At 39.1% G+C, this 24,166-nt stretch overlaps 1 protein-coding gene across 1 annotated transcript in view; it reads right to left on the bottom strand.

The window, feature by feature from the left end:
* The window catches only part of LOC115495084 (uncharacterized), a 161,297-nt gene that overhangs the window by 94,926 nt on the left and 42,205 nt on the right, over positions 1-24,166 (bottom strand). Inside the window, exon 4 of the mRNA XM_072928814.1 lies at positions 21,960-22,073. Coding sequence (XP_072784915.1) covers positions 21,960-22,043 — 84 coding nt within the window. The 5' untranslated portion in view covers positions 22,044-22,073. The remainder of the gene's footprint in view (positions 1-21,959; positions 22,074-24,166) is intronic.

Here is a 24,166-nt window from a genome sequence, read left to right as displayed (position 1 = left end):
TAGGTTTTCTTTGTTTGTTTCCCTTCAGGCATAAGTAACAAAAGTTACTTCATGTGAAATATAAATCAGGCAGATACAGTGCATCAGCTCTGGGGGGTTTGGGTTATTTTCCCTTTTCTGGATAGTTATCACAGTTAACAGCAATTTCCTTCCTTCTCCCACGCAGAAACCAGCACAAGCTTCCCAAGATGCAGTTTTGGACAAGGCATGCATGTTGGACCATAATTACATGTAGAGCAGTGAAACTGCTTCACTAAAGGGGAAAATTAAAGGAGACTGACTAACCAATAGGTTAGCAAAAGGTGAGCACTAATGGATCAATAGATCAGTTTAAGTGCCAAGTGTCCAGAGCAGCTTTCAAGGGTGATCATGGATTTTAGTACCACTGCAGGGACAGATTTTAATTGGGCACTATAGCAGTGCTGTGTGAGCCATTATATGACTGAATTATTACTATTTCTGTAGCAACTTGGATGTAAAGCTTGACTCTGGGCTGAATTGGGTCCCTAAAGGGAATTCAGGGGGAAATTATTTTACACAGTCAATGAAATTCAATGTATTTTGCATTCCTGGCATCACCCTTTGCCAACCTCACACAAATTCTGTGCCAAGCTTGTTGTACAGAACCCATGCACTGGTGCAGCCTGTGGTATCTCCCAGACAAGGAGAGAGCCAGAAGGAAGCTTCAGTGTGTGTCCTAAGAGGCCAGACCCATCTTCAGCAAGAGAGCAGAGAACAAATGAATCAAGGAAATAAACAGGAAGAGAGAGAGGCAGGCTGACATAAACACCTTTGCATAACTCAAGTCATGCCTGGTTATGGCTCCACAGATCCATATGTAGACACAGCAATTCTATGAGCAAATCCTTACTCCTCCCTGCCCCTCCCAAGTAAATTAGTAGATCTAAACTTGAGCACAAATAAGACAGAAATCTCCCAAGGTTTAATGGCTTCATCTGTCATATAGTGACTGCACCCCTGATACACAAAGTTCCTGAATCAATATTTACTTCTCCTGTTTCTGTTTAAAATTAGAATGCAAGTGCCATATCCATAATGCAATGTCTCTGAAATCTAAGACTCTCAACCCAATTAAAATGCAGCAAGCAGATGGGTTTTAACACTCAGTGGCATTCTTTTTATGGACTCTTCTTCCTTCATAGACCACACAGTTATAAATAATCCGTGCACAGAGCAATTAGGCCTTTTGCTTGTTTTATGTGTTACAGACTCTATGCCTGTGCAAGGGTCATAAAATATTCTAAAGCACTGCAGTGCAACAAAACACATTTAAATTCCTACATTAAGAGTAATTGAATAATTTTGTATTTAATTGCTCTTCTTCTGTCATATGATTACAGCCTTTTGAGTGAATCACACAATTACTGGGTCTGGACCAAAAGACGAGTGCTACACAAAGTCATTTCAGAAAAGGCCATCTTTGGCACCTGCAGATGATAATTGTGATGATGAAATAGGACACTGACCAGTTTGAGGACCTGCAATTTTCACACAAACAAGTCAGAACTGAAACAACAGAATATGACTTCCACACTTTTTATGGTAGAGAAGCAATAGTTTTGGCTTATTCTGGAAGACTGATGTTCTGTGCTTAGAGGATCCTGTGAATGACAAGGTGACTGAAACCAGAGAGAAAACTCTGCCTTGGTGGCCTCACACCAAGACTCACATGGTTCCTTTATTCTATTCTGTGCAGAACTTAGAATTAAACTAGAAAGCTACATTAAAACTGGGAAGCTACAAAAGAGAGATGCACACTTGGCTTTGCCTTGATTATTTAAATCTAAAATTTCTACTGTGCTTCCTCTGCTCTTGCAGAAATGCTGTTTATGACCTTTATACTTGAAACATGCAGTGGGTTACACAGAACTGCACACTCTCTGTAGAGATGCTTCAGGGGGCTTTGCAGCAACAGCTGAAATCTTTGCCCTCCTCTAAGCAGAGAAGATTCAATTTAGCCTGGGGAATTATATTCAAGGAGAGAAATAGAGTGAGAAAACCTTTGTTAATAATTTTCCAAAACAAATTTAGACTGTGAAAAACTGGGAAGAATACTAACCTTGTTGATTTGTACACACTCTCTTTTAAGACAAATTAATGATGCAGCATTTAGCATAAAAACAGTTTTCAACACAAGATTTTAAATGTGAGTGTCAAGTGTAGCACAGGGAAATGAAACTGATAGAAGGAAATTGAAAGAGGCTAATTAGAAAATGTCTGGGGGAGCATAACCATTTGACAAAAAGTACATAAGATAAGGCACTGTGGCCTTCAGCAGATTATTAATGGTTTGCAAGATTTAGTATCCCATCCCCTTTGAGATCAGATTTTTTCCCCACACAATTTAGTCTCAAATACAAAAACATAAAACAGCAAATGCAAGTGTTGGTTATAATGAGGTCACATGCTAATTATGTTCCTTATTTCAAACTTCAGAGTTATAGCCCAAGGAATAGAATGCCTTAAAATAAACACTAGGTCAACAAGCTACAACTAGAAACTGGAAAACTGACAACATTATCTTTCTTGATTTCTTATCAAAGGTGAGCATAAACCTTTGTTCTGTGGGTCTCAAGCCCACTGAAGGTATTGATGCTCTGGGAGGGATTCCCTTTGGTAGGTCTAAGCAGATTCCATTACTGCAATGATTTTTTTTTTTCCCCCCAAGGGAAAACAGAATAGATCATGTCTCTCTCCACTTATTTAGCCACGTGGCTGAGAAGTATTCCTGCTCTCTGTGGGCAAGGTTCTGGCACCAAGCCCATAAGAAAAGTGACTTGAGACCTCACTACCAATTTTCAGTGGAATTGATGTAATAACAAAGCCTTTAGAAATGATGCAATAATTTTAGCTAAAACTTGAAGATGTAAAATCATTAGCTTCTTCATCCAAAGGGAACAGTATTTTGAATATTTGGGGGTAAATGGAAAAGGTGAGTTCTGCATCCCCTGAGCTCATATTTTGCCTATTAATCAGTTTTAATAAGAGTATGTTCCTGACATTACACATTAGAACAGGGAGTCAAATAGGAGTGGATATAAATTACAGACCTACTGAACAAATCTGCAGTGCTCTGCTACTCCTGTGAGCCAGGGCTTCTGACTTACTTGAGAGACTCTCACTCCAGAAAATTAACAGAAGTGTGTTTGCTCACATTTTCAAGCCCACTGGTTTACTGTTGATCATGACACAGCATTTGCTATCATTTGTTAATAATGACCCTCTTGTTAGCGTTCGGAAACACACATAATCGTGGGATATGATTGTATGCAGGTGCTTTTATTAAGAGCTCTGGGAGTCGGGGTACAAACCCAAATCTGACTCCGACATGGCTTTCGAGCTGAACGTATTTTATATTCTATCGTTATATAACTTACATAGTAATTATTAAACTTATATTTTTCTATTGTATACATTGCCATGAGTTTCTCGTGATCTTTCTTAGGTCCCTGACCATAGTTTCTCATGATTATTCTTATGACTAAACAGTAATTATATTTAATTACTAAACAATCATCACATCTAACAATTATATCATTTATCATGTACTAGCTACACAGGTGCAGTTCTAGCAAGTACTAGTTCCTCATGTGCTTAAGGTATTTATTTTTCCAGGGCCTACTAAGCTTATTTTCCTGTTAACCCTAATTCCACATGACTTTAAAACCCTTTTACTATCATTCTGGGCTTACCACAGAATTGCAATCATCTAGCGAGAAGCCCATATGCAGTTGGGTACAATATACAGATGCATTTGTGTTAATTATTCAGCAGTAAATAAAAAAGCAAAGGGACCAGAGTTTTGTGAAAGCTTGTGTTGCACATACTAAAACAGTGGCAGGGTGCCACTGGGAATAGCCAGAGTAGGCAACTGTACTTCTGGAACTACAGCCCTACAACTGTGAGAACTCTCAAGTGCATGGGTCTGATTTTTCTATGCAAGGATTAACCAAACACAAAACCCCACTTGGACAGAACACTCATAGCAAGAGATTCTGTATTAACAGCAGCTCTATCCAACAGTTCATTTGCTGAAATGCTTGAAACATTTAGGCACTTCCTGAAATAACTGACTAGAACACACAACAGCATTCAAACCATTTTGCAAAGTGACCCAAACGTTGCAGTTCTTTCATAAAATGACTGGTTTCAGAATATGACAAACATAAATATCATTTGTGCTGTTTGTTTCAAAAATCTGCAATAGCACACCAGGCAATCAGACCCACGCTGTGCCACGTCATGACCTTGCAAACAGAAACCAAACACTGGCACTGCAACTACTGCTGTTTTGTTGCTCATGTATAGTGTTTACAGTAACTTAAAGCATTTAATTATTTACAATATTTAATTTACAAGAATTAAAAGGCTGCTAGGAAGAAGAATGGAGGGCAAGGATGATAAAACACGGGGGTGTTTCCTGTGAGAAGTCCAAGAGCTCCTTTAGCAACCTCAAGTTATTCAAGTCCTACAAGCACTGATTTGTCTGGAAGATGGAGTGAATTAATGTCCAACAATGCAAAACTTCCCAAGGAGTTCTTAATCAAACAATGAGGATTTTGTGAAAAATAAATGACAATATACTACTTTTAAAGCAACATATTGAAATAGGACTTCTATTCAGAGTGCTTTTTAAACATTCAAGATTTGTTTGGAAAACAGAAAAGACCCTACTGATTTGCATGTGGTATTTACAATAAGTGGATAAAGTGACAGCAACATTATGTATGGATTTGCAACTATTGCTATTAAAAAAGGAAATGATGAAGTTTGTTTTCAACCCTTCTCTAAGGTTATTTTTGCAGGGTTAGTTAGATCCCTAGTGCCTGCAATATTGGTGGGAGGGAGAGGGGGAAGTTGCCATGTTCATGACTGATCAGGATTCTTGTTCAAAATGTCTCCATCTGTGCTAATAAAATGCACATGCTTTTATTGTGCTTAAAAACCCTGAAAATGGCAATCATGTGGGCATATCTCAAGGCTGGGGCTCTGTAAGGTATAAAAAAGTTGGCAAAGGACTGATCCTCAGTGCCATCCATCAGAGGATCCAAACATGCATTGGCTCTTCCAACTAATTGGTGTTGGGAATTTTGCTTAAAAATTCCACAGCAACAGTTTCTGTAAAGGTCTGCCTGTGACAAAGTTGGCAGAATCATATCCCTTGCTTTGCATAATTAAATAAAAGTCCTGCAGAGAATCAGCTATGAATGATCTTACATTAATAACCACATTGAGCTTTACCTTTGAGACTTGTCACACTGGAATTTAAAATCCATCTGTAAGTATTTGTTAGGTAAAAAAACAGTTCTGCATTACCTTATGGGTGTTTGCCACTGAAATGTGTCTTTGGTCCTTAACTGCTTAAATTTACTTGACTTAGGCTCTGCTTTTATTCCTGGATTTAGCATGTTTTAATTGTTACAGGGCTATTACATTGTGAAGGAGCAGTGATCTCAATTTTCCTGTTTAGATCTCATCCATGGAGATCACAAAAGCTGGGTCAGCACTACTAAAAGAACGTTGGTGCTGCCGAGATCCTGACTCCAGGCTCTCCTGCTCCATCTTCTGGTACAAAAGCACCTAAGCTCTACTCCCACAGCTCGTTTTACCAGCCACTGTGTCTTGAATACATAACAGGATTCCAGCAAAAATGAGACTATTATTCACAATATATGGCAACATCTGGGTTGGTCGTTACTTTATAGAAAGTCAGTTTTTTCTCCCCAGGTCTCACATTTTCCCCATTTCTTCTAATCCCCAACACATAATGTAATTATTCTCAAAGATGCTCCAGTCTACAAGGACTAGATAGAAATAATTTTGGAATTATATTCAAGACTGAAACAGACTCAAAATCTTAAAATCTTCTGGGATTCACTTACTACAGATATCATGTAAGATGGACAGGGTTTGAAGAAATCATTCCAATCTGCACCAGAATAGCAGAACCCACTGAAAACCTAATCCTTGACTCCTTAGAATTTAAAATTTCAAGGAACTTCTATGGGTTGAGCCATGTAACTCTCATTATAATGAACAAAAGAAGAACAAAACTCTTGAAACCTTATTCTTACTTTATCTGATAAACTGCATATGGAAGTGCTGAATACTTCGCACAATTCCACTGCTAAAATTCAGTGTTAGGCAAAATGAAAACTACAACAGGGGAAAAGGCAAATCACTTGGCTAAGTTTGGTTCAAACCCACCTTGTTACAGCAGTGTGTTACTCAAGCTCTCTAAGACTGGGAAGTGCTTTAAGCTGCTGCTGTTCACACCAATAGGGCTTGAACAACTGGAGCTGAAAAAGCTACAAAGGAGATTGCCCTCAGTGCACAAACAGCTCCACTGCCTGTGGCTTTCTGACAAAATCAAAGGAAATATTATCCTTTAATATTTACAGGACCTGTAAAACCTGAGTCCTTAAAAGTTGTAATCTTGGAGGTTGACTTCAGAATTTAGACTTGTTAGCCATTTTCATTATTTGCAATATTTGACAGTATTTATAATAGACACCAGTATTGCAATATTTCACTACTGCTGCAGCATCATCTATTTCTGCTATTTAAAATCATTCAAAAGAGGCACCAGCATCACAATATTGCAGTGTTGCTGCTACTGCCAATTTAGTTTTAGCAAACTGGTCATGCTGTCAAGGCCCTGAACTGTGCTGAATTTCACCATTTGGTTGAGAGTCTTTCAAGATGTACAGCAAGAGACATCTGAAGCCAAGTTCACCCCACAGTTTCACCTCTTGTGTTCCTGCCCAAACCATTGTCAGATGAGCTACAGGAGCAGCTGCTGGACTAGAGGAGAAAATGCAAGTGGCTCTCTTACCTGCTCACTAAAACGATTTGTGCTTGGAGGTTTTTGAGTGAAGAACATCATTGAAGATCACAAAGAACAACCATTTCTAGATTTTTCCAGGTAGATGCCATTTTCTTGATGGAAGGCATTTTTCTGTAATAAAGAGTACAGAGTTCTATAACTTGGAAACAGTATTTCAAGGCAGGGATGGAAAGGAGAGTTAGGAATATCTTCTATTTAAATAAAGCTCCCATTATTTTTTAATTACAAAAATACGGTTTTTTAGTTATGGCTTCTTACTGTGTTGCAATGGAAGAAGCTAGCTCAGTAAACCATTTTCAATGAAAAGAATGTAACAGGGAAAAAATACTGAGAGCAACAATAAAAGCACATTAAACAGTGGGTGAATGCTTCAATAGAACTTAAAGGAAGACAACTTCTAAAAAATTGTGTTCCAACATTGACTGTACAGTCACACCAAACGTGAAGCTTTAAAATCCTAAGAAGTTTTGTTGTTCTCTGCCTTCCTCTAGTTTACCACACAGTGAGTTATTTACATAAAACACAATTTCTTCCATGGGAAAGGCTTGCATGGTACTTCAAAGCCTGAATAAATCAGAGACTTCAGCTTGAACCTATGAAAAATCATCCAAAAAATCCTTTCAACATCTGGATTGTATTACCTGGTCATTCCACCTGTCCAGCTGAATTATTCAGGTATCCACAGCAGAAGTGCTAGGCAATGTCTCCCTATGAAGATGTGATGTTTTTTTCAAATAAAAAAAAAAAAAAAATTAATTCCCAGTTTGACACAGATTAACTTTCCATGCAATTTATGATGCACTACAGCCTAATCCTTGCTATAGCAGCAGGATTCTCACTTCAGTCTGGAAGTCTTCCTATGGCACCCTGCAGGAATCAGCTCATTTCCTGTAAGGGGCTGGGAAGCCTTACAAGAACTGCTTTTGGTATAAGAACTTCTCCAGTGCACTCACCTGTGGGCTTCTCCAGGTCAGGGATCTTAGTTCCCTCTTTGAGCTTCAGTGTCCAACCACTTGCACTGCTTCAAGAAGAACAGAAGAAACATCTGCCTACAGTAAGGACTCTTCTGGTGGGAAAAGCCCAAATTCTATTCTAGAGGAAAAAAAAAAAAAAAAAAAAAAAAAAAAAAGAGGAATTAATGTCTGTTCAAAATTTCATCCTCAACCACTGAAAGCATTGGATTTGTATGTATACGTTTAAAAATGGAATTGTCCTAAATTAAAAATAAATAAAAGAAGCCTGGGACAGGTCAAATAAAGATACTATGGCTTGTTGCTGGTTTTTATTTTTAGCAAGACATGGATTTGGAACAGGCCTTTTATTAAGGAAGAGTTCCTAGAGGAACTGACTAACAAAGTACTAACTACTTAGCAGTGCATCTGATTGATTGCAGTTCTTTTTTTACAAATATAAACCAACATTTGCACTACCACATGTGTTGGTTTGCAATGTTGAGACTGAAGAATACTTCAAGGCTAATTTCTCCTCCAGCCTCATTATTTTTATGTAGCTCAGCATTTCCTCATCCTTCCTGAGACTTGCTGCAAATTTAAAACACCCTAAATAGAGCTGAGAGAGTATTGCAGCAGTGTTTATCTGCTCTAGCATTGGGCTTCTTGTTACCCTCATTCCACAGTTCTGAGCAACAACTCTCATCTTATGGGCAGGTAATTGAGCTCTATGATACATTCATTCATTTGCGGGGGAAATACAGTAAAAGCTGGTTGGAAAAGCAAATTATTCAGGATCTTCACTCTGCTTGCCCTTGAGAGCTAACACTCGAGGACCACTGAAAGCCTTTGCTTTAGCTCATGTCACTGAACCAAAATGAATGAGATTACTGTGGTTTCATGAGTTATAAAGGCATAATCAAAGATTCCTGTTGATTCTTAGATCAGGATCACTCCTCAGCTCAAGGACTATTTAGTGGCAAGAGCTAAGGCAAAAGGCAGAACTCCATAAAGTGTTGCTGATGAAGTGAGTTATGAGTTACACATGAGAATGTTAACAAGGGTGACCCAGCCAGAGCTCATGCCTGCCTGTGATGCAGTGCTGCAGCTGGAAACCCCCAGAGTGCCACAGATCCAATCCCTCCTGAGGGACAAGTTCTTTAAAGCAGCACTGTTGTTGCAGGATCAGTGAAAGACTGGACAGAGACAAAATTGGTGCCACTGCCTCAGAGCAAACAGAACTTCCCCAGTGGTGAATTTGCCCCATCTGGTCCTACTTTTAATATTCCTGCTTTAAAACTCCTATTTTTATCAGCTTCTTATAAAAGGCATTCCTACCCAAAGGAGTGAATGTTACAAGTGTTTCTTTGAATGAAACCAACCATTAAGCAACATCTTCCCCAAACTGATTTTGTAAAAGTCGTGGCTTTGTTTTCTTTACAATTGCATGGGAAAACAGGGTCAGGGAAAGAAGGGAAAGGGTTGGCTGAAAACAGCCAGCTGATGGTAACCTGCAGTGACCTCCTGCCCCACTGGAGCTCCCAGGGAACAGGGACAAAAAGGCAGAAGGACAAACATGACCCACAAAGGCAGCAGCAGTGTGAGGCCAGGAGCAGCAGAGTCAGCAGCCAACATCTCACTGCTGGTGGGAGCTCACCTGCAAATTTCCACCTGGGCACCTGCTGGGGAGCAGAGCTTGTTCCTCATTTCCATGTCAAGCCATAACAGCCACACTCCTGCTGCTACTCAAAGAACAGGGATCAGCTCTGGGGTTTGTTAGGTTTTAAATAGTTTCCAACTTCAGCCCTAATAGAAGGCAAAATGGAAAATATCACAGGTAATAGCTAGACTTTAAAATAGAAATATGCAAGAACACGGTGTTATACATATTGCTTTTTTACAGCAGAACAAAGTCTTCACAGACACAGAAATACATATCTTTTTCCCCCACAATGAAGAAAAAAAAAATATATGTCTTATAACCTGTAAGAAAAGCCATAAAACCAAAGCAAACTGCTTCCTGTCAACAGAAAATGTTCTTGAAAAATTCAGTTTGGGAAGCATAAATATTTAACTGCCCTGAGCATGTCTTAGAAGCTCAGATTTACTCAAAGTAGTGTCAGGAGCAAACAAAACTGCAAAACAATCTCTTTTAGTAAGAAATACCTTGAGAAAAAGTAGTATTTTCTTATCATCTTTCACTGTTTCACTTTATGTCTGAATCTTGTAACTCCAACTCCTAGAACAGCACCAGTGTGAGAGAGAGACAAGGAGCACCTTTTGTTGTTTGACTGTGAGGTTTTGACACATAAAATACTAATATAAATAATTTATTCTCACAGGGATCTGTTAGAGTAACAAGCTGGTAGCTTGGTATATGTTTAAGAAACAAGAAACATTTCGAGTAGTAGGAAAAAACCTTCATAAAAAAAGGTATATATCTACTGCTAAGTACCAGATATACACATATATACACACATAGCTATTGGACATATATAGATCCAATTTCCCAATGTCTTGCTCTAATTATCAGACAACTGACTACAAAATTTAGATTTATTAGGTTATTTATTGGCTGTTAAGTAAATCCAGTTTGATAATTACTATCACTGGGGACTATTAGTTATTAAATATACATTGCCCAATCTTTAATAAATCAACTCCAGTAAGAACAGTTTTAAATCTATAATTAAAAATAATTTCTATGACATTTTTTTAACTAGGTGCACCACTAAACAGTAAGACCTTATACGCAGTTAAATGACTAGAATTTAACTTATATAATCATAGTAACAGTAACATGTATGTACTGCAATTCTAAGTGTTAATGACTTCAAGAGTTAATCTAACTTATCATTACTTGCTGAATAACACAAAATAATTTGTCTGATTAAGTCTTGGTTTAAGAAAACATGCAGCGGGCATAACTAAGAGCTGGAATTAATGGCAAGTATTAGCTTGGAAAAATAGAAAGTAACTGCTGACAAGTAGGAGGACACACAACATATTCCTATAGTTAACACATGTTCATAGTACAGACAGTTCTTATAAATGCATTACAGATAAAAATTGATAAATGTGAAGTGCTCTGCTATACAGAATTTCTTGAAGTGACCATTGTTCTCTCTGACAACACAGACTAGAAACTCTCCTGCCTCTCAGAAATATTATTTTGTTTCTACTTAAGAGTTTTAGACAAATGTAGGACAAAAACAAGGCTTCCATTTCATTTCTGCTTTTGTGGCTCTAAGTAACTGTTGCTATTATTATTAATAGCAAGTATTTATTTTAAATTAACTCCATCTAATTTGGGTCAATTCCTGAAAAAAAAGCAAACTAACTGGAAGATTTCCAATCCCTTATTTTAAAATATAATATTCCAGATAGTTCAGCTTTGTGCAGCCCCTCAGGGTTAATTTTCTTGTATATTTTCTGAGTGCAGAACAAATTTGTAAACTGTTTTAGTTGGGTTGAATTAGACACAGGAGAACTAAGCCACCCCTCCAGATCCACACCCACGTTCTCAGCAATGATAATTGGATTTTCCTGTGCAGGTGATTTTCATTCCAGCAGCACAGACCTGTTGGCTGGTGAATCACTCGGTGCTGCTCCCTGGGCACCGCTAATCAGGGCAATCTGATCTGCTCCAATTAACCCTGTGCTGCAGTTCCACGGGCAATTAACCCTTGTGCTGCCGTGGGCTGTGCAAATCAAACCCCAGCCCATCACCATCACCTCCTGCAAGCTCTGCACGGGGCTCCTTGAGCAGTGGCTAACATTGCTGGTGCCTCGTGGCCTGGCAGGTGGCACTGCAGAAAACATCTCAGAATTGCCCACCAGGCAGACACTGCTGAACTTCTGACAATCAGCTTGGCTCCCTCAGGACTGAGCTGACTGGAAATTCACTGCCCTGGGCCTACACTCACAGCTTTGTCCACGACAGTACGAAATAACAGAAAAGTGGGTTTCTTCCAGGTCAAAGCCTGGAACATATCTGTGTGTTCTCTCAGTCCCCTGCTTTGGAGAAGGATCTAAACTCTATTTGTTTACACAAATACCTGAACTGAAAAACAACAGGTGATAAAATTCCCTCCAAGAGCCCATGTTTCGTCCTCTGGTGAGTTTTCCTGACACTGGGCCAAGCTTGCAGAGCCATGAGAGAGGGAATTTCCCCAGAAAAGAGATAACAGAGATAATAGAGGGCAGAAAAAGACACCAAAGAAAGGAAGGCTCTGGAAAAGGGGATAAAAGACACATTTCATACGTGGTGAAATGAATATTTATCATCCTTGGTGGTCAAGAGACATCCTCATGAGCTGAATTACAGGTGGCCATGGAGCATGCAAGCCCAGGGATGGGATGTGGGAATCCACTTGAGTACCTGTGTGATCCTCAGGTACATTTATTACACAAGCAGATAGAAAGCTGACAGTAGCCATACCCAGCTGGAGATTTTATGGCAGATACATGAACCCAGAGACACACTGGAGAGGCTGTGGGCTTCTTACTGGAGGCTGTGGGCTTCTTGCAAATAGCTCACAAAAAAATACCTCTAAAATTGGTATCACAAACTCTATGGCAAAAAACCCTTGAACTCTTTTTCTTCTGTACAATACACAGAAAGTATTTCTTTTGAACTACTCCTTCAGAAAACTGAATTTCTTTGATGTTAAAAGCATATCTTGCTTTTAACTCTGACTCTTGGTTAGATTAGCAAAGCTCATGGAATCAGGTTTTTTAAACTGCTTTTAAAGCCTATCAGATATTATTTGCAGATAATAATCATATAACCACAGACCAAGTTAATTTAAACTCTTGAGGGGTACTCATGTAACTTTCTTGCATTACAGTGTGCTGACAGCAGCCAGCAGCCACAGGGATTTCAGGAAGCAGGGGTTGTTAGAGCACATGGAGGAGCCCCTTCACCACAGCTTAGAGGGGCTGGGATGCACTGCCCTAAGGTATTATCTAGAAATGGATGGAAAAACACAAATTACATTTCAACAACCCTTTCCTGTGTTGCACTTCCATAGGCCAATGCAATGATGAGCTCTGCCACGCTTGGAGTGACTTCAAAGTTGACAGTAAATAACCAGAATACTGCTTAAAATACCAAATAGTTATCAACATATTCCAAATGTTTTTAATGGAACAGATGATTTGAAGATCACAGGATAATGGCTGAGGCCCTGGATGATTTTTCCATCTGACAAAACAGCCCCACTCTTTGTGGTCTGACACACAACTCAGCTTCATGCTGCATTATCAACCCTTTTGTGGCAGCAGAGATATCAAACCAGTCTGAACACGCTGATGTGCAGGTTCACTGTCCCTCACTGTCCCTTCAGCCACTCCTTTAAATTAGAAACATTCACCATTCTGCCATGTACAGGGGGGAGTTTGTGGTGTCTTGGTGAGAGGTTTAAGAAATCTCTTTCTGCAGGGAGCAGGGGACTGCAAACACAGATATAGAGAAAAGCTCAGATATTTGAGAAAAGCAGAAAGTCTGCTTGTCTCACTGCATTTAGCCTGAGACAGAGATGATAAGCCCAAAACCTCTTGCAATTACCAAGCTAAAAGGAAGAAGTGATGGGACAAGAAATAGAACCAATGCAAGAGCATTTTAACCTATTCTATCCAAGTGTTATCACTCTTCCATCATACTATTCTGTGTTAACTTTGAGTGTTAAGCTGACCTTTTGGATACTAAAGGATAAAAAACCATTAAAACTTTTTGTCTTTCAATCACAAAGACATATCCAGTTCCTTGTCTTTCATCAGGGACAGTTCCCTAAGCCTTATGCTGAAAATTTTCCTGCCAAACTCCACCAACACACATATTCCTTCAATCCTCTGTTCTTTTTCTCCCCAAAGCCCCAAGAGCTGGGATCAAATGAAGCTTTTCTAATGTTCCTTGCTGCACAGCTCATGACTGAGAAAGGATAACAGTGGAGCTTAGATGACATTAACCTTAACTTGAATTTACAGGGAAGGAATTGCATCCCAACAACAGGGTTTGGGTTGGTAAATCTGATCTAGCAGAGCAAGTACTGCAGTTACTGTCTTCAGCCATCAAAGCTCAAAGCACCACAGTCACAAGTGTCTGGAGCAATAAGTCACAACCCATGAGACTGGGAAAAAAGCACAGAGACAGGCAGCAGTACCAACACAGAGCAACTGCACAACTCCCAGGAAGACCTTGGAGAGCCCTCAGACTGCAATAGGCCTCCCACACACGCTCCAAGAAATCTGTGGATGCAAAGTGTTCTGCACGCTGCCTGTAAAGACCAATCTTCACCTGTGGGGAGGTCTGTTTGTAACATTTGAATCCCAAATGAGCTACAATTATGGCATATGGTGGCGATTTCTTTATGACATTAAATTAAGAACTACTCCTTTGTCTTGGAAATGTTCTGAATTAATTCCATATTTAAATATGGAATGGTAAAACCATATCTGGGCTGGAGGACACTAAATGCTCACAAGAATATGCACAAACCTTACAGGCAGGTGTCCAGCACCACTGCAGCTGTAGCCCCAGGAATGCCCCTAACACAGCTGAAACAGAGTTCTTCACCTTGCCTGTTTTACTGTGGGGATTACACCAGTCTATTCCCAGTTCTGCACTCTGCTGTAAAAACCCCCAGAACATTGGTCACCATTGCAGAGTTTGCACTGTGAAATTTAAGCCAAGAATTAATTAAGCATTAGGAAATAGAACAAAACATTTAGCACAGCTGTGGTCACAATGTTGGGATGCAGTCTCAAACAGAAGCCAGTTGAGCATTGGGATGGCTTCCTTGGGACACAACACCAATGAGGAGCTACAGGAAAAGGTTTTAAAGAAGGTGATGAAATCAGTTTGCAGAGATTTAGAAAGCTAATGGTGAAAACAATGTTTTTTTGCAGCAATTAGTAAGTGGATGATGAAGTCTGGTACCACAGGTCTGTTGGAGATGGCACCAACATTTAAATGACAACTGAAGGAAAGCTAAACTACAAAAGCACCCAGGAGGAGGGGACAAGACCCTTTCTGATACATGATACCGTGAGGAGGCAAATTAAAGAGAGCAGGGAGCAGAACATGTGATGAACTGTGATCCCTAGCAGAAAACCAGAAAAGCAAGAGAGGAGGAGGCTCTGTCCCCTGACACTGACTGAGCAGAATAAACAAGAAGACACGACCTATACTCTCCCCACAGAGGCAGGAAAAACTACATGAGTAACTTTTTCCTTGCAGAAAACATGACCTTGTGTTTCTTCACAAGTAGTTTTCATTCATATTGGAATTGGTCAATTAACACTCAAAATGTAAAAGGAAAGGCTATAAGATCTGCCTCTGGGATCATTCATTTTTCATCTTTCTTTTCAAAGGGCCAAACAAAAGCAAAGAACCAATTTGGTCACACTCCTCTTTGAGGTGTGGGAGCTGCATAAAAGCAGCTACCTCAGAGCCTGAAACACAAATAGAAACTCAGGATACTGTGCAGAAGCAAAGCAAAATCCCATAAAGGCTGTCCCTGCAGGTTTTGTTCCTGCAAAGCCACTCATTCCTGAAGCCAGTGAGTATGTGCACACATGAAGATATTCCTCTTCACAACCATGTTCAAAACCAAAACAGAGGCACTGATTAAAGCTGAGACTTCACAATGTTCTTATGGGAGGTGTTCCTTTAAAATCCTTTCATTCTGACTTTCCACGAGAAACACTTCAGAAATAAAAAGCAACTCCAGCTTTTATTATTTCCATGACTACTAACTTCAAAAACATCATTACTGGATTTTGGTTCCAACTCTACGTCATTATAAGACATTCAGCAGCTACACTGCAGTGTTATCTAATGGCACCACAGCTCCTTCTGTCCTTAAAGATTGGATATTATGGAAAAGTTCTTCATCAAAAGGGTTGTCCAAACATTTTCTGTTGCAGAAACTTTTAAATGCAATATAAACCATTTGTTAAAGCGGTGAAGTTACCTGTGATGGGTCATGCAAATCTTATCCAGGTACAAAAAATTTCACTAAGATTTAGGAACAACTAACTCTGAACTGCCTTAGCACCCAAGCTCTCAAAGGCCATTATATTTACCAGAGTACATTTGCTGTCCCTGTTACTGTAAAAGAACAAGTAAACAAGTATAAATTTTTTCTTCAAATATAAGTGTAGTGGCTATTTTCCATATTGATTTCTGCTGACCACAGATGCAGAATAAACCCACACAGCAGGATAAATAATTGTGGCTGTTTCTCCAGACAGATAAAGACTCATGATCATTAACAGTAAACAATAATTGCCAACAATAAGCATTTAATGATACTCATTAAAATAATTGGCCATTGTGAAGCGCAACAACTTTAAGACAACTTGGCATTAAATTGGTGGTTGTGCATTTAAGAAGACAGTATTACACTGAAGGACAGCAAGTGATAAAACAGCCACTATCTCCTGATTCTGGCTGTTTGAAAAGATCTTTTCTGAGCATTCTAGTTTTTTCCTCTTGCATATTCCCCAAGGCATCGCCTTGCCTTGCTCAAAAACATAATGGGGGCTACACTGGCAGAAACATCCTGCAAATAAAGCAAAACAAGTGCATTTTATAATTGCCAGTTCTGCAAGCAGGCAGAGCTACCACTAATGCTCTGTTCAGGGACAATTCTGCTCAGTTTTCACCACTAAGTGTGGTCCTCCATGCAAGAAATGACTTTTGCCCTTTCAGTCTGCAGCACACACGGAGCAGATTGGTGGAAGCCGATTGCTTTCCTCAGAGATGTTTGTACTGAGCAGTTTTTAAACTGGCTCTGTGCACATCACAGCCAGACCAAAGATTCACATCCAGGACAGGACTTAATCATTTGTCAGCCCCAGTCACCTGCATGTCCCACAGTTACCACAGCATCCACAAAAACAAACTTCTTGAAGGAAAAATGGGAAGGGGTGAATTTTTAACCTTAATACTTCTTAAGCCAAGAGTTGCCAGAGCAAGAAAATAATTAGGCACGTGCAGCTCACAATACAGTCAGCCACTGGACCATACAGAAATTAATTGAACATTTCAAATTATGACAATGTGGGTTTTAAGTCTGTGGTTATTTGTATCAACTGCTAAAAATCATCATTCAACAAGTGGTTTCAAAAAAGACATCTTCAACTAGCCTGCCTTACTTTTCTGAAATCCACTGGATGAAACTGAATTTAAAATGCAGAACGTAATTTTGTCCCAGGTACAAAAGCTGTGAAATTCTTTGGAGTTCTGTGGCCATGAATTAAATCAATAAATGAAATGTTAAAAATGAATAGATACTTACATGCAAAAGCAGAGAAAAAATGACATGCTACTTAAATGGAAGCATTGACTTCAGTCATACCAACTTTAGATAAATTATAAGTACTGCAAAGTGAGGAAAAGGCATTGCTTACATTTAGTTTCTGTTAAAGTACACCTGAAATGAGAGTTAATTGCCATATAAAAATAACTTTAATGTTGCAAATCTCAACTCAAATGAAGTGCTAGAAATTAAAGTACCTCAAGTCCCTGCAATGTTAACATCTTTTCATTTGGCTGCTGCTGTATTGCCCTTAAAAGTAATCAGCATCTCCTAATCTTCGTGATCACTACATCTTTAAGCATCTGCTATCACCTTATCAAGGCCTTGAAGCATTTTTGAGCCTTACTGATCATCACTTGGCACATCACAAGTCAGATCCTGTGGATATTTAAGTTTGAAGTGCACGCAGGAGAGAACTCTGGTAATGGTAGTTGACATCTGCACTTGTCCACAAAAGGAGCAACTGCACCAGACTCTTTGCTCCATAACAAACATACATGGCTTTGAGAAGTTAGGCTACCTTGAAAGAAAAGCATGACAATATAGAAATACTGTCACAAAAACCAACTGATAATTCAGCTCAGCTTAAGCAATGAATTTCCAAAAGTGATTTTTACATCCCAAAAGAAAAAAAAAAATCGCATTAAAAATAATCTTCTTTATTCTTGATCCAACACCCTTAAGGTCCTCATGTTCCAGAACAATCTGGTGTAAATAATAGATAATTTCAGAACTAAGGTGCAATCAGTTGATAGTTCTTTTTCTGTGTGGACTCAGCAGGATAATTTGTCAAGGACCTTCTCAGGGTGGTAATAGTTCTTGGCAGTAATATCTATCTGTAAAATTCCAGCAGAGCAAATAGCTGGAATAAGTGTCAGGAAAACTCACTTATCTGCTGTACTAATAACCACAAGCCTGCACACATCATGCTGAGAAAACCTCCAGAAGGAACAATGTCATTACCTTAAAATTTCAGGTTGGCTTGATGAGCTGTTTATTCCAATTAACACAGGAGGAAATTGCTGGGTAACCACCACCCTCATTTAGAAGTCTGCCTGATGTTCACATTAGGATGACTCCTGGAACATACTTTCTTTTGAGGATCACTACATTTAAAGCTACTTTTAATCACAGATGGCAGCTACAAATTTGATCTCCTCATCATTGACAGAAATAAATTTCTAAGGTGCATTCACACATCCAACAGAAAAAGTAAAATACCTGAAACTGCCTCTGATCAGAGCCTAAGTTAAAACTTCATTTTACAAGAAGCTGCCAAAATTCTGTTTCAGTGTTCAAAGTCCATATCCCAGGTCATTATGCAGCTAAGGGAATGAGCAAAACACTATAAAATGGGGTCTTGCAAAAAGCATTAAATGGTCCCTTCTGTCCTTTTCAATAATATTTGTTTTTCTAAGAATTAACAAAACTGGTGGTACACACTGCGTAAAACATCATCTATCAATTAGCTTTTATAACTACATGTATAACTTGTTGAAATTAGTATAATATTGTGTGTACAAAGAGACTGATTTCACAGGATATTGGATTAGAAAAATTAATCCTCATTTTCCATGAATATAGCAGAACACTAATTTATTGATCTACTTTGTGTTACTGATTCTTCCTTCTATTTCAAATTTTGAAATTTATTCCAAAGCATTTTCAGATTATTCCATTGGAAAAAGTTCCTTTGTGTTAGGATGTAAGGTGTGTATGATTGAAGGATTCATTCCACATGCTCACAAGCTGAGCCTTGACCAAACTAAGAGGTGGAAGGACATGTTCATTGCAATAGGAAGACCTACATAATAAAACCCTGAACACAATGGAAAGGTTCACAGAAAAATTACAAGTCCTTGCTGAACCAAGACAGAGGAGATAATTTTATTCAACAGCCAGAAAAGCTCAGGTCAGAAGAGTGACCATTTTTTGTCAAGACCAACATCCATTGAAAGACACAGTCTGCAGGTAGAATAAGGTTAAACCTTCCCAAAATGGGAAAAACCCTTGACTCTGACTGAGATTATGTCATCATCTACATCTAATATTTACCATTTTGAAAATAGTAGCCAAAATTGTGAATCCTAAACTTTGAGCTGATTGACTGATTATTTTTTCCTAATGATTTCCCACTTTTTTATCCTTTTTTCATTTCAGGCAGAATTACTACAGATTTACAAAAACAAAACAAACCAAATTCCCCATCAAAAACAAACCAAGCGACCAGGAGAAAACGATGCAAAGTTGCTTAGGGAGAAATAAGAAATTAAGACCTCAGGATGTTTTTTCCCCTCACTTGAAAAGGAAGGCAATGAAGTTTACTCATGTCTATAACACAGAAGGAAACATTCCAGTCTAGACAAAGGAACTGAGTAGGTACAAACAACTACATCCATGGAAATTACTCTGGAAGCTGGATGGCCCCTGAGCACTGGGATGTGCCTCACATCAAAGTTTTCAGCTCAACTAAGGGTGCAAATGACTACATTGTTCTGGTGACTTAAAAATTTATGTCTGAGAAATCACCACCTTCGAATAAGTTTTAGATCAGGATAACCTCTCTTTGAAATGATCCAAAAGAATTGGATCAGGTGAAATGATCCTGCTGCAGAAATATTTATGATTTTTAGCAAATAGAGCACAGTCATATTCAGTGATGTTTTAAAAACCATGGACACACAACATTGACATTACTGCATTGTAACGTGAACATTTCTCTTCACCTTCAGTATCTGTCACAGCAGCAATGGCAGGGTGAAATGACCAAAGTGAAAAATGCTGTTTAAGAACTGGTGTTCCCTCACACACATGGAATACCCATGTGTGCTTCAGGGAGATTCATCCTGAGTTTTCCACAGCCCCTGTAAATACTGTAAGCATCCAGCAGCCACTGGACTGTTTCATACATGCTCTCAAAGCTTGTGACATTGATTTATCCTTCCAATAGGTATCAGAAGGAGTGGAAGTCAACAGCAAGGGGCGGCATAATTGGATGAAAACAACAGTACTATTGGCACATGAGAAATTAAAGAAATATTGATTAACTAAAAGATCTGAAATAGGCACCTTACCTCGTGCAACTTCCATACTGAGACTTTGAAACAGACACTAATCTACAACTTCTAATTTTTAAGTGTTTTAGATGTGAAATCTTCATCCTCCCTCTCCGGAGTAATCACCTGAGAGCTATTTCCTATTAATATTTTATACCATGGCCTTATTGTTTACAATGTTTCTTTGCAGCAAACATCCCAGTTGCATGAACACCCCAACACAGCGTATCCCTCACCACTAGTAAACTGTTACAAAGAGAAACTGGTTTTTTCCTGTTAATTGTTGACATCATATGTCAGCAGGAGTAGAGTAAATACGGAGTAAAATATTACACAGCAAAATAAAGAATGCTCACAGACAGCAAACCCTGGTTCCCAGACCTGAAATCCTATCTTAGACTAATTTCTTTGGCTTGGGAAGACATTAGGACAGCCTGTAGCTTACCAGAAATAAAACATTGGCACTAGCAACCCTAGTTTCAGCAGCTGTTCTGCAGATGAAAAGGAAGATTTAGAATATTCCTGGACAAGCAGCCTGAAAATTAGTCTCTCTCAGATGAATACAAAACACACTGTTACAAACCTTGTATTTCCATACAACAGATAATGAAAAACCATCTGTCCATTGTGGTTATATGCCAAGCAGCCAGCCCAGCATACCATTTTGTTATCTGTATTCAAGATATCCTAATAAACAATACTTCTTAACTCTTTTCATTCTGTCTGCACTTTTCATTCAGTCCTTCTGATTAAAAACTCCATTGTTCAACCCGCCTCTTTCAAGGTCAGTCATGTACATAACAAGGAGATTAACTCCTGGAAGTATAACTGTGTTCCTCTTTTGTATTTGGAGAAAAAAGAAAAAAAGAAAAAAAAAAAAAAAAAAAAAGAGCTTTAAATTAATGCTAACATTTTATTCTGCAGGGGATTTCCCAAGTTAAGCATAATGTTTCTGTGGACTTTTAATGATCAATATCCTGTGCTCTCAATAGCCAATTCCAATCCTGGTTGTCCTATAGACATCAGGAACCAGTGGGTATTAAGAGATAAATTGTACTCAGCACTACTTTAGTCCAGCAGATAACATGAAGAGTATGTTTGCAATTAAAATTCACAGAATGGAGTATTTTAAGGGAACACATTTCAGTATCAGCAGCAGCACGTGTCGATGATGAAAAATCCACAATGACATGGTACTGTGTGCTGTATTATGCAAATGGATGCAGCAAAGGTCAAAGCTTATCTCAATCTCATAATAATGTACTCTGCAGAGAATAATTAATTACAGTCTGCTTTCTTATATTGTGTACCACAACACTAAAAGCCATTTTACTTGGGAATTTTCTTTTTTTTATGTTGCAGAGAAATAATATCAAAGGTTTCTAATTTTCTCTTTGAGGACCAGGGGGAAGGGAAGGCACAGTTCTTTATTTTCCATAGCAACACCAAGTTAAAATTAAGCACTCAAAGTACTGTCTTTTAATTACTAAAATGCAGTTAAATTTTGGTGCTTAGGAATGAGATTTCTGTGTCCAACAGCTGCCTCACATTACAAGAACAGAAGTGTTTGAACAATTTCCATGAGGCAAGCAGTACTGTAAGGATTCAGCTATACTACACAGCTCCCTACAGAGGGTTACACTTGGGATCTGTTGTATATCTGTAAATTACTGGGGGCCTGTGCTGGGGATGGGAAGTGTCATCCAGAGCAGAGCAGAGAGGTTATGAAGCTGGAAGCACCAAAAGCCAGGATGCAAACCTGTGTCTGAGGTGCTGGAGGGAGGTTGGGAAACCGGTGCTCCATGAGTTCTGGTTCTGCCACTGTAAACCCCATCTTCTCCATCCACTGGGCCAGCTCTGTGTTTTCCTCTCTCTGCCAAAAAGAAGGACAATTGCTTGGCTTGGTAAGGAAATACCCTCCAAGAGCTGAAGTTCAGAGCAGCCCATGCTACCTTACGCAATCTTTTGTTCACACCTATTCTTAAATACACATTACACAGAGTTTTAAAAAGAGTGCTCCTCTGACCTAAGCCTCAGGAGAGCAGTGCTCTAAGCAATAGGATGAGATGTTTGTGTTCTTTCAAATCCAAGGGATCTTAGTCCTTGCTCTCAAATATTTGTACTGCCTTGTCATTTTGAGCTGGAAGCTAAATAGAGCTGCCTGGGATCAGATGGGGTCATGCTGCACAGAAGACAGAAAAACCACCATGACCAAGAAGCAATAATTCTGTTACAAGGAGCCATGTTTTACACAACTGGTTTACACAACTAACTGAGGGTTAATTGGTCTCACAGGAAGTCTGCCATTCATCAGGAACTGGAACTCCCCAGTTCCAGCCTCAGTTCCTTTAGCTTATTTTTCCTTGTGTTTTCTAGGAAGCTGCATGCTTTTGGTTGTTTCTAGGGAACCTGAACAACACGATCTTCATGGGACCCAGTGGTCTCTAAAGCTCCTTCCCTGCTGTCTGCACAGGTCAGAACAACTCTTGTGTGGTTCCTTTATGTGACAAACTTGCACACAGGCAAGCACCTTTCCCCATTCCTAGAAGTCATCTGTCACTGTAACCTCGAGTGTTCATCACAAGATGCAGAACTAGACCAGTGGCAATGCCATCCAAACTCACACAGGTCCAGCTGTCCTTATGTCAGTTACCTTCACACGCTCCAAATGCAGCAGCAGCACTTTCCAGGGAAGGTGAAAATGCTGCAGAGTAGTTAATGTTGGCAGTAGTTGCTAAAAGGTCATTTGGAGACACTCATTAGTTGTTTGCTGCAGCAGACAGCCATTATTATTGGCAGCAGAAACTGGCAGAAAGCACTGTTATTGTCAGAAAGCATTAAAATAGTGACATTTGTCAATATGGGCTCTTCCACAGAGCAGCAGGATAAGAGAACTCCATCTCTCAATTTAAATGGAAAAAAAAATAGCATAAATACTCTGACTTGCTTTTATCTGCATCTCCTGATACGGGCATTAAAGATGCTTTAGGAACTCTGTATCAGCCCATATCCTATCAGGGAGCAGAAAAGCAGAAAACATGCAGAAGGATTTTATCCTGAATTTCAGTTCCTAGGATTCTGCTATGAGTTTTCCCAGAATGAACAATCTCTGACTCTCCACCTGTCAGGCACATCTAGCACTATTTCTAAGCACTGACACCTAGATGTTGCTAAGTAAATGAACTCCGATCTATTTGCTCTTTTTATTAGTAAGGGGGGAAATATATTGAGATTCAAGATCCCTTTTTTTTTCCTCCATGAATTTGAGGAAATGCAACCATAATACATTCAAGACTCAGAATGTGGAAGTGAAGCATAAACCCAAGTTGCATCTCTATAATCTTCCACTATGGCAGGACAGTAATGGAATTAATAGAACTTTAATGCTGTCAAGTCACATTGAAAAGCCTTATTCAGCTCTCCCCAAGCCTACACTCCAATAAACCTCAAGTCCCCAATTACTAGGTATTTCAATATTTGTACAAAGAGCCTTTAATAATGATAACACACACTGCAGATATGTGTGCTGCTGTACTATTAAACTGAGATAAATAACCTGGGACAATTATTCCCAGTCTTAATAAAGCTGATTTTCTAATCAAATGTCAATAAAATGACTGGTTTTTAATATGGACACAATTGCACTAATAACTTAGAGTTATTAAATACTGGCTTTCAGAATGAACACAGAAGCACTGTTATTTTTTTATGACACCCTTCATTCTCCTGCTGGCTTCCTTCACCTTGAACACTCAAATCCTTTTCATTCAGTAAAGCAGCCCAAGGCTGGCACGTCACTTTCATTTCCATCTTTGTCCCTGTCACAGGAGAAGGGACAAGCAAGAAGAGGGGAGAGATACCAGAAGAAAGGGAATAGTTTACAGCACAGCACCTTTGGTTTGTCATCTCTCAATGCTCACCAGCCAGGTCTCCATCTTGGATGAGATTGTCCCAGCACTTTTCTCT

The sequence above is a fragment of the Taeniopygia guttata genome, chromosome 4 (genome assembly GCF_048771995.1).
Source record: "Taeniopygia guttata chromosome 4, bTaeGut7.mat, whole genome shotgun sequence".
NCBI lineage: Eukaryota > Metazoa > Chordata > Aves > Passeriformes > Estrildidae > Taeniopygia > Taeniopygia guttata.
Note: the sequence above shows the minus strand (reverse complement) of the source record. Positions and strands in the feature narration are given on the sequence as shown.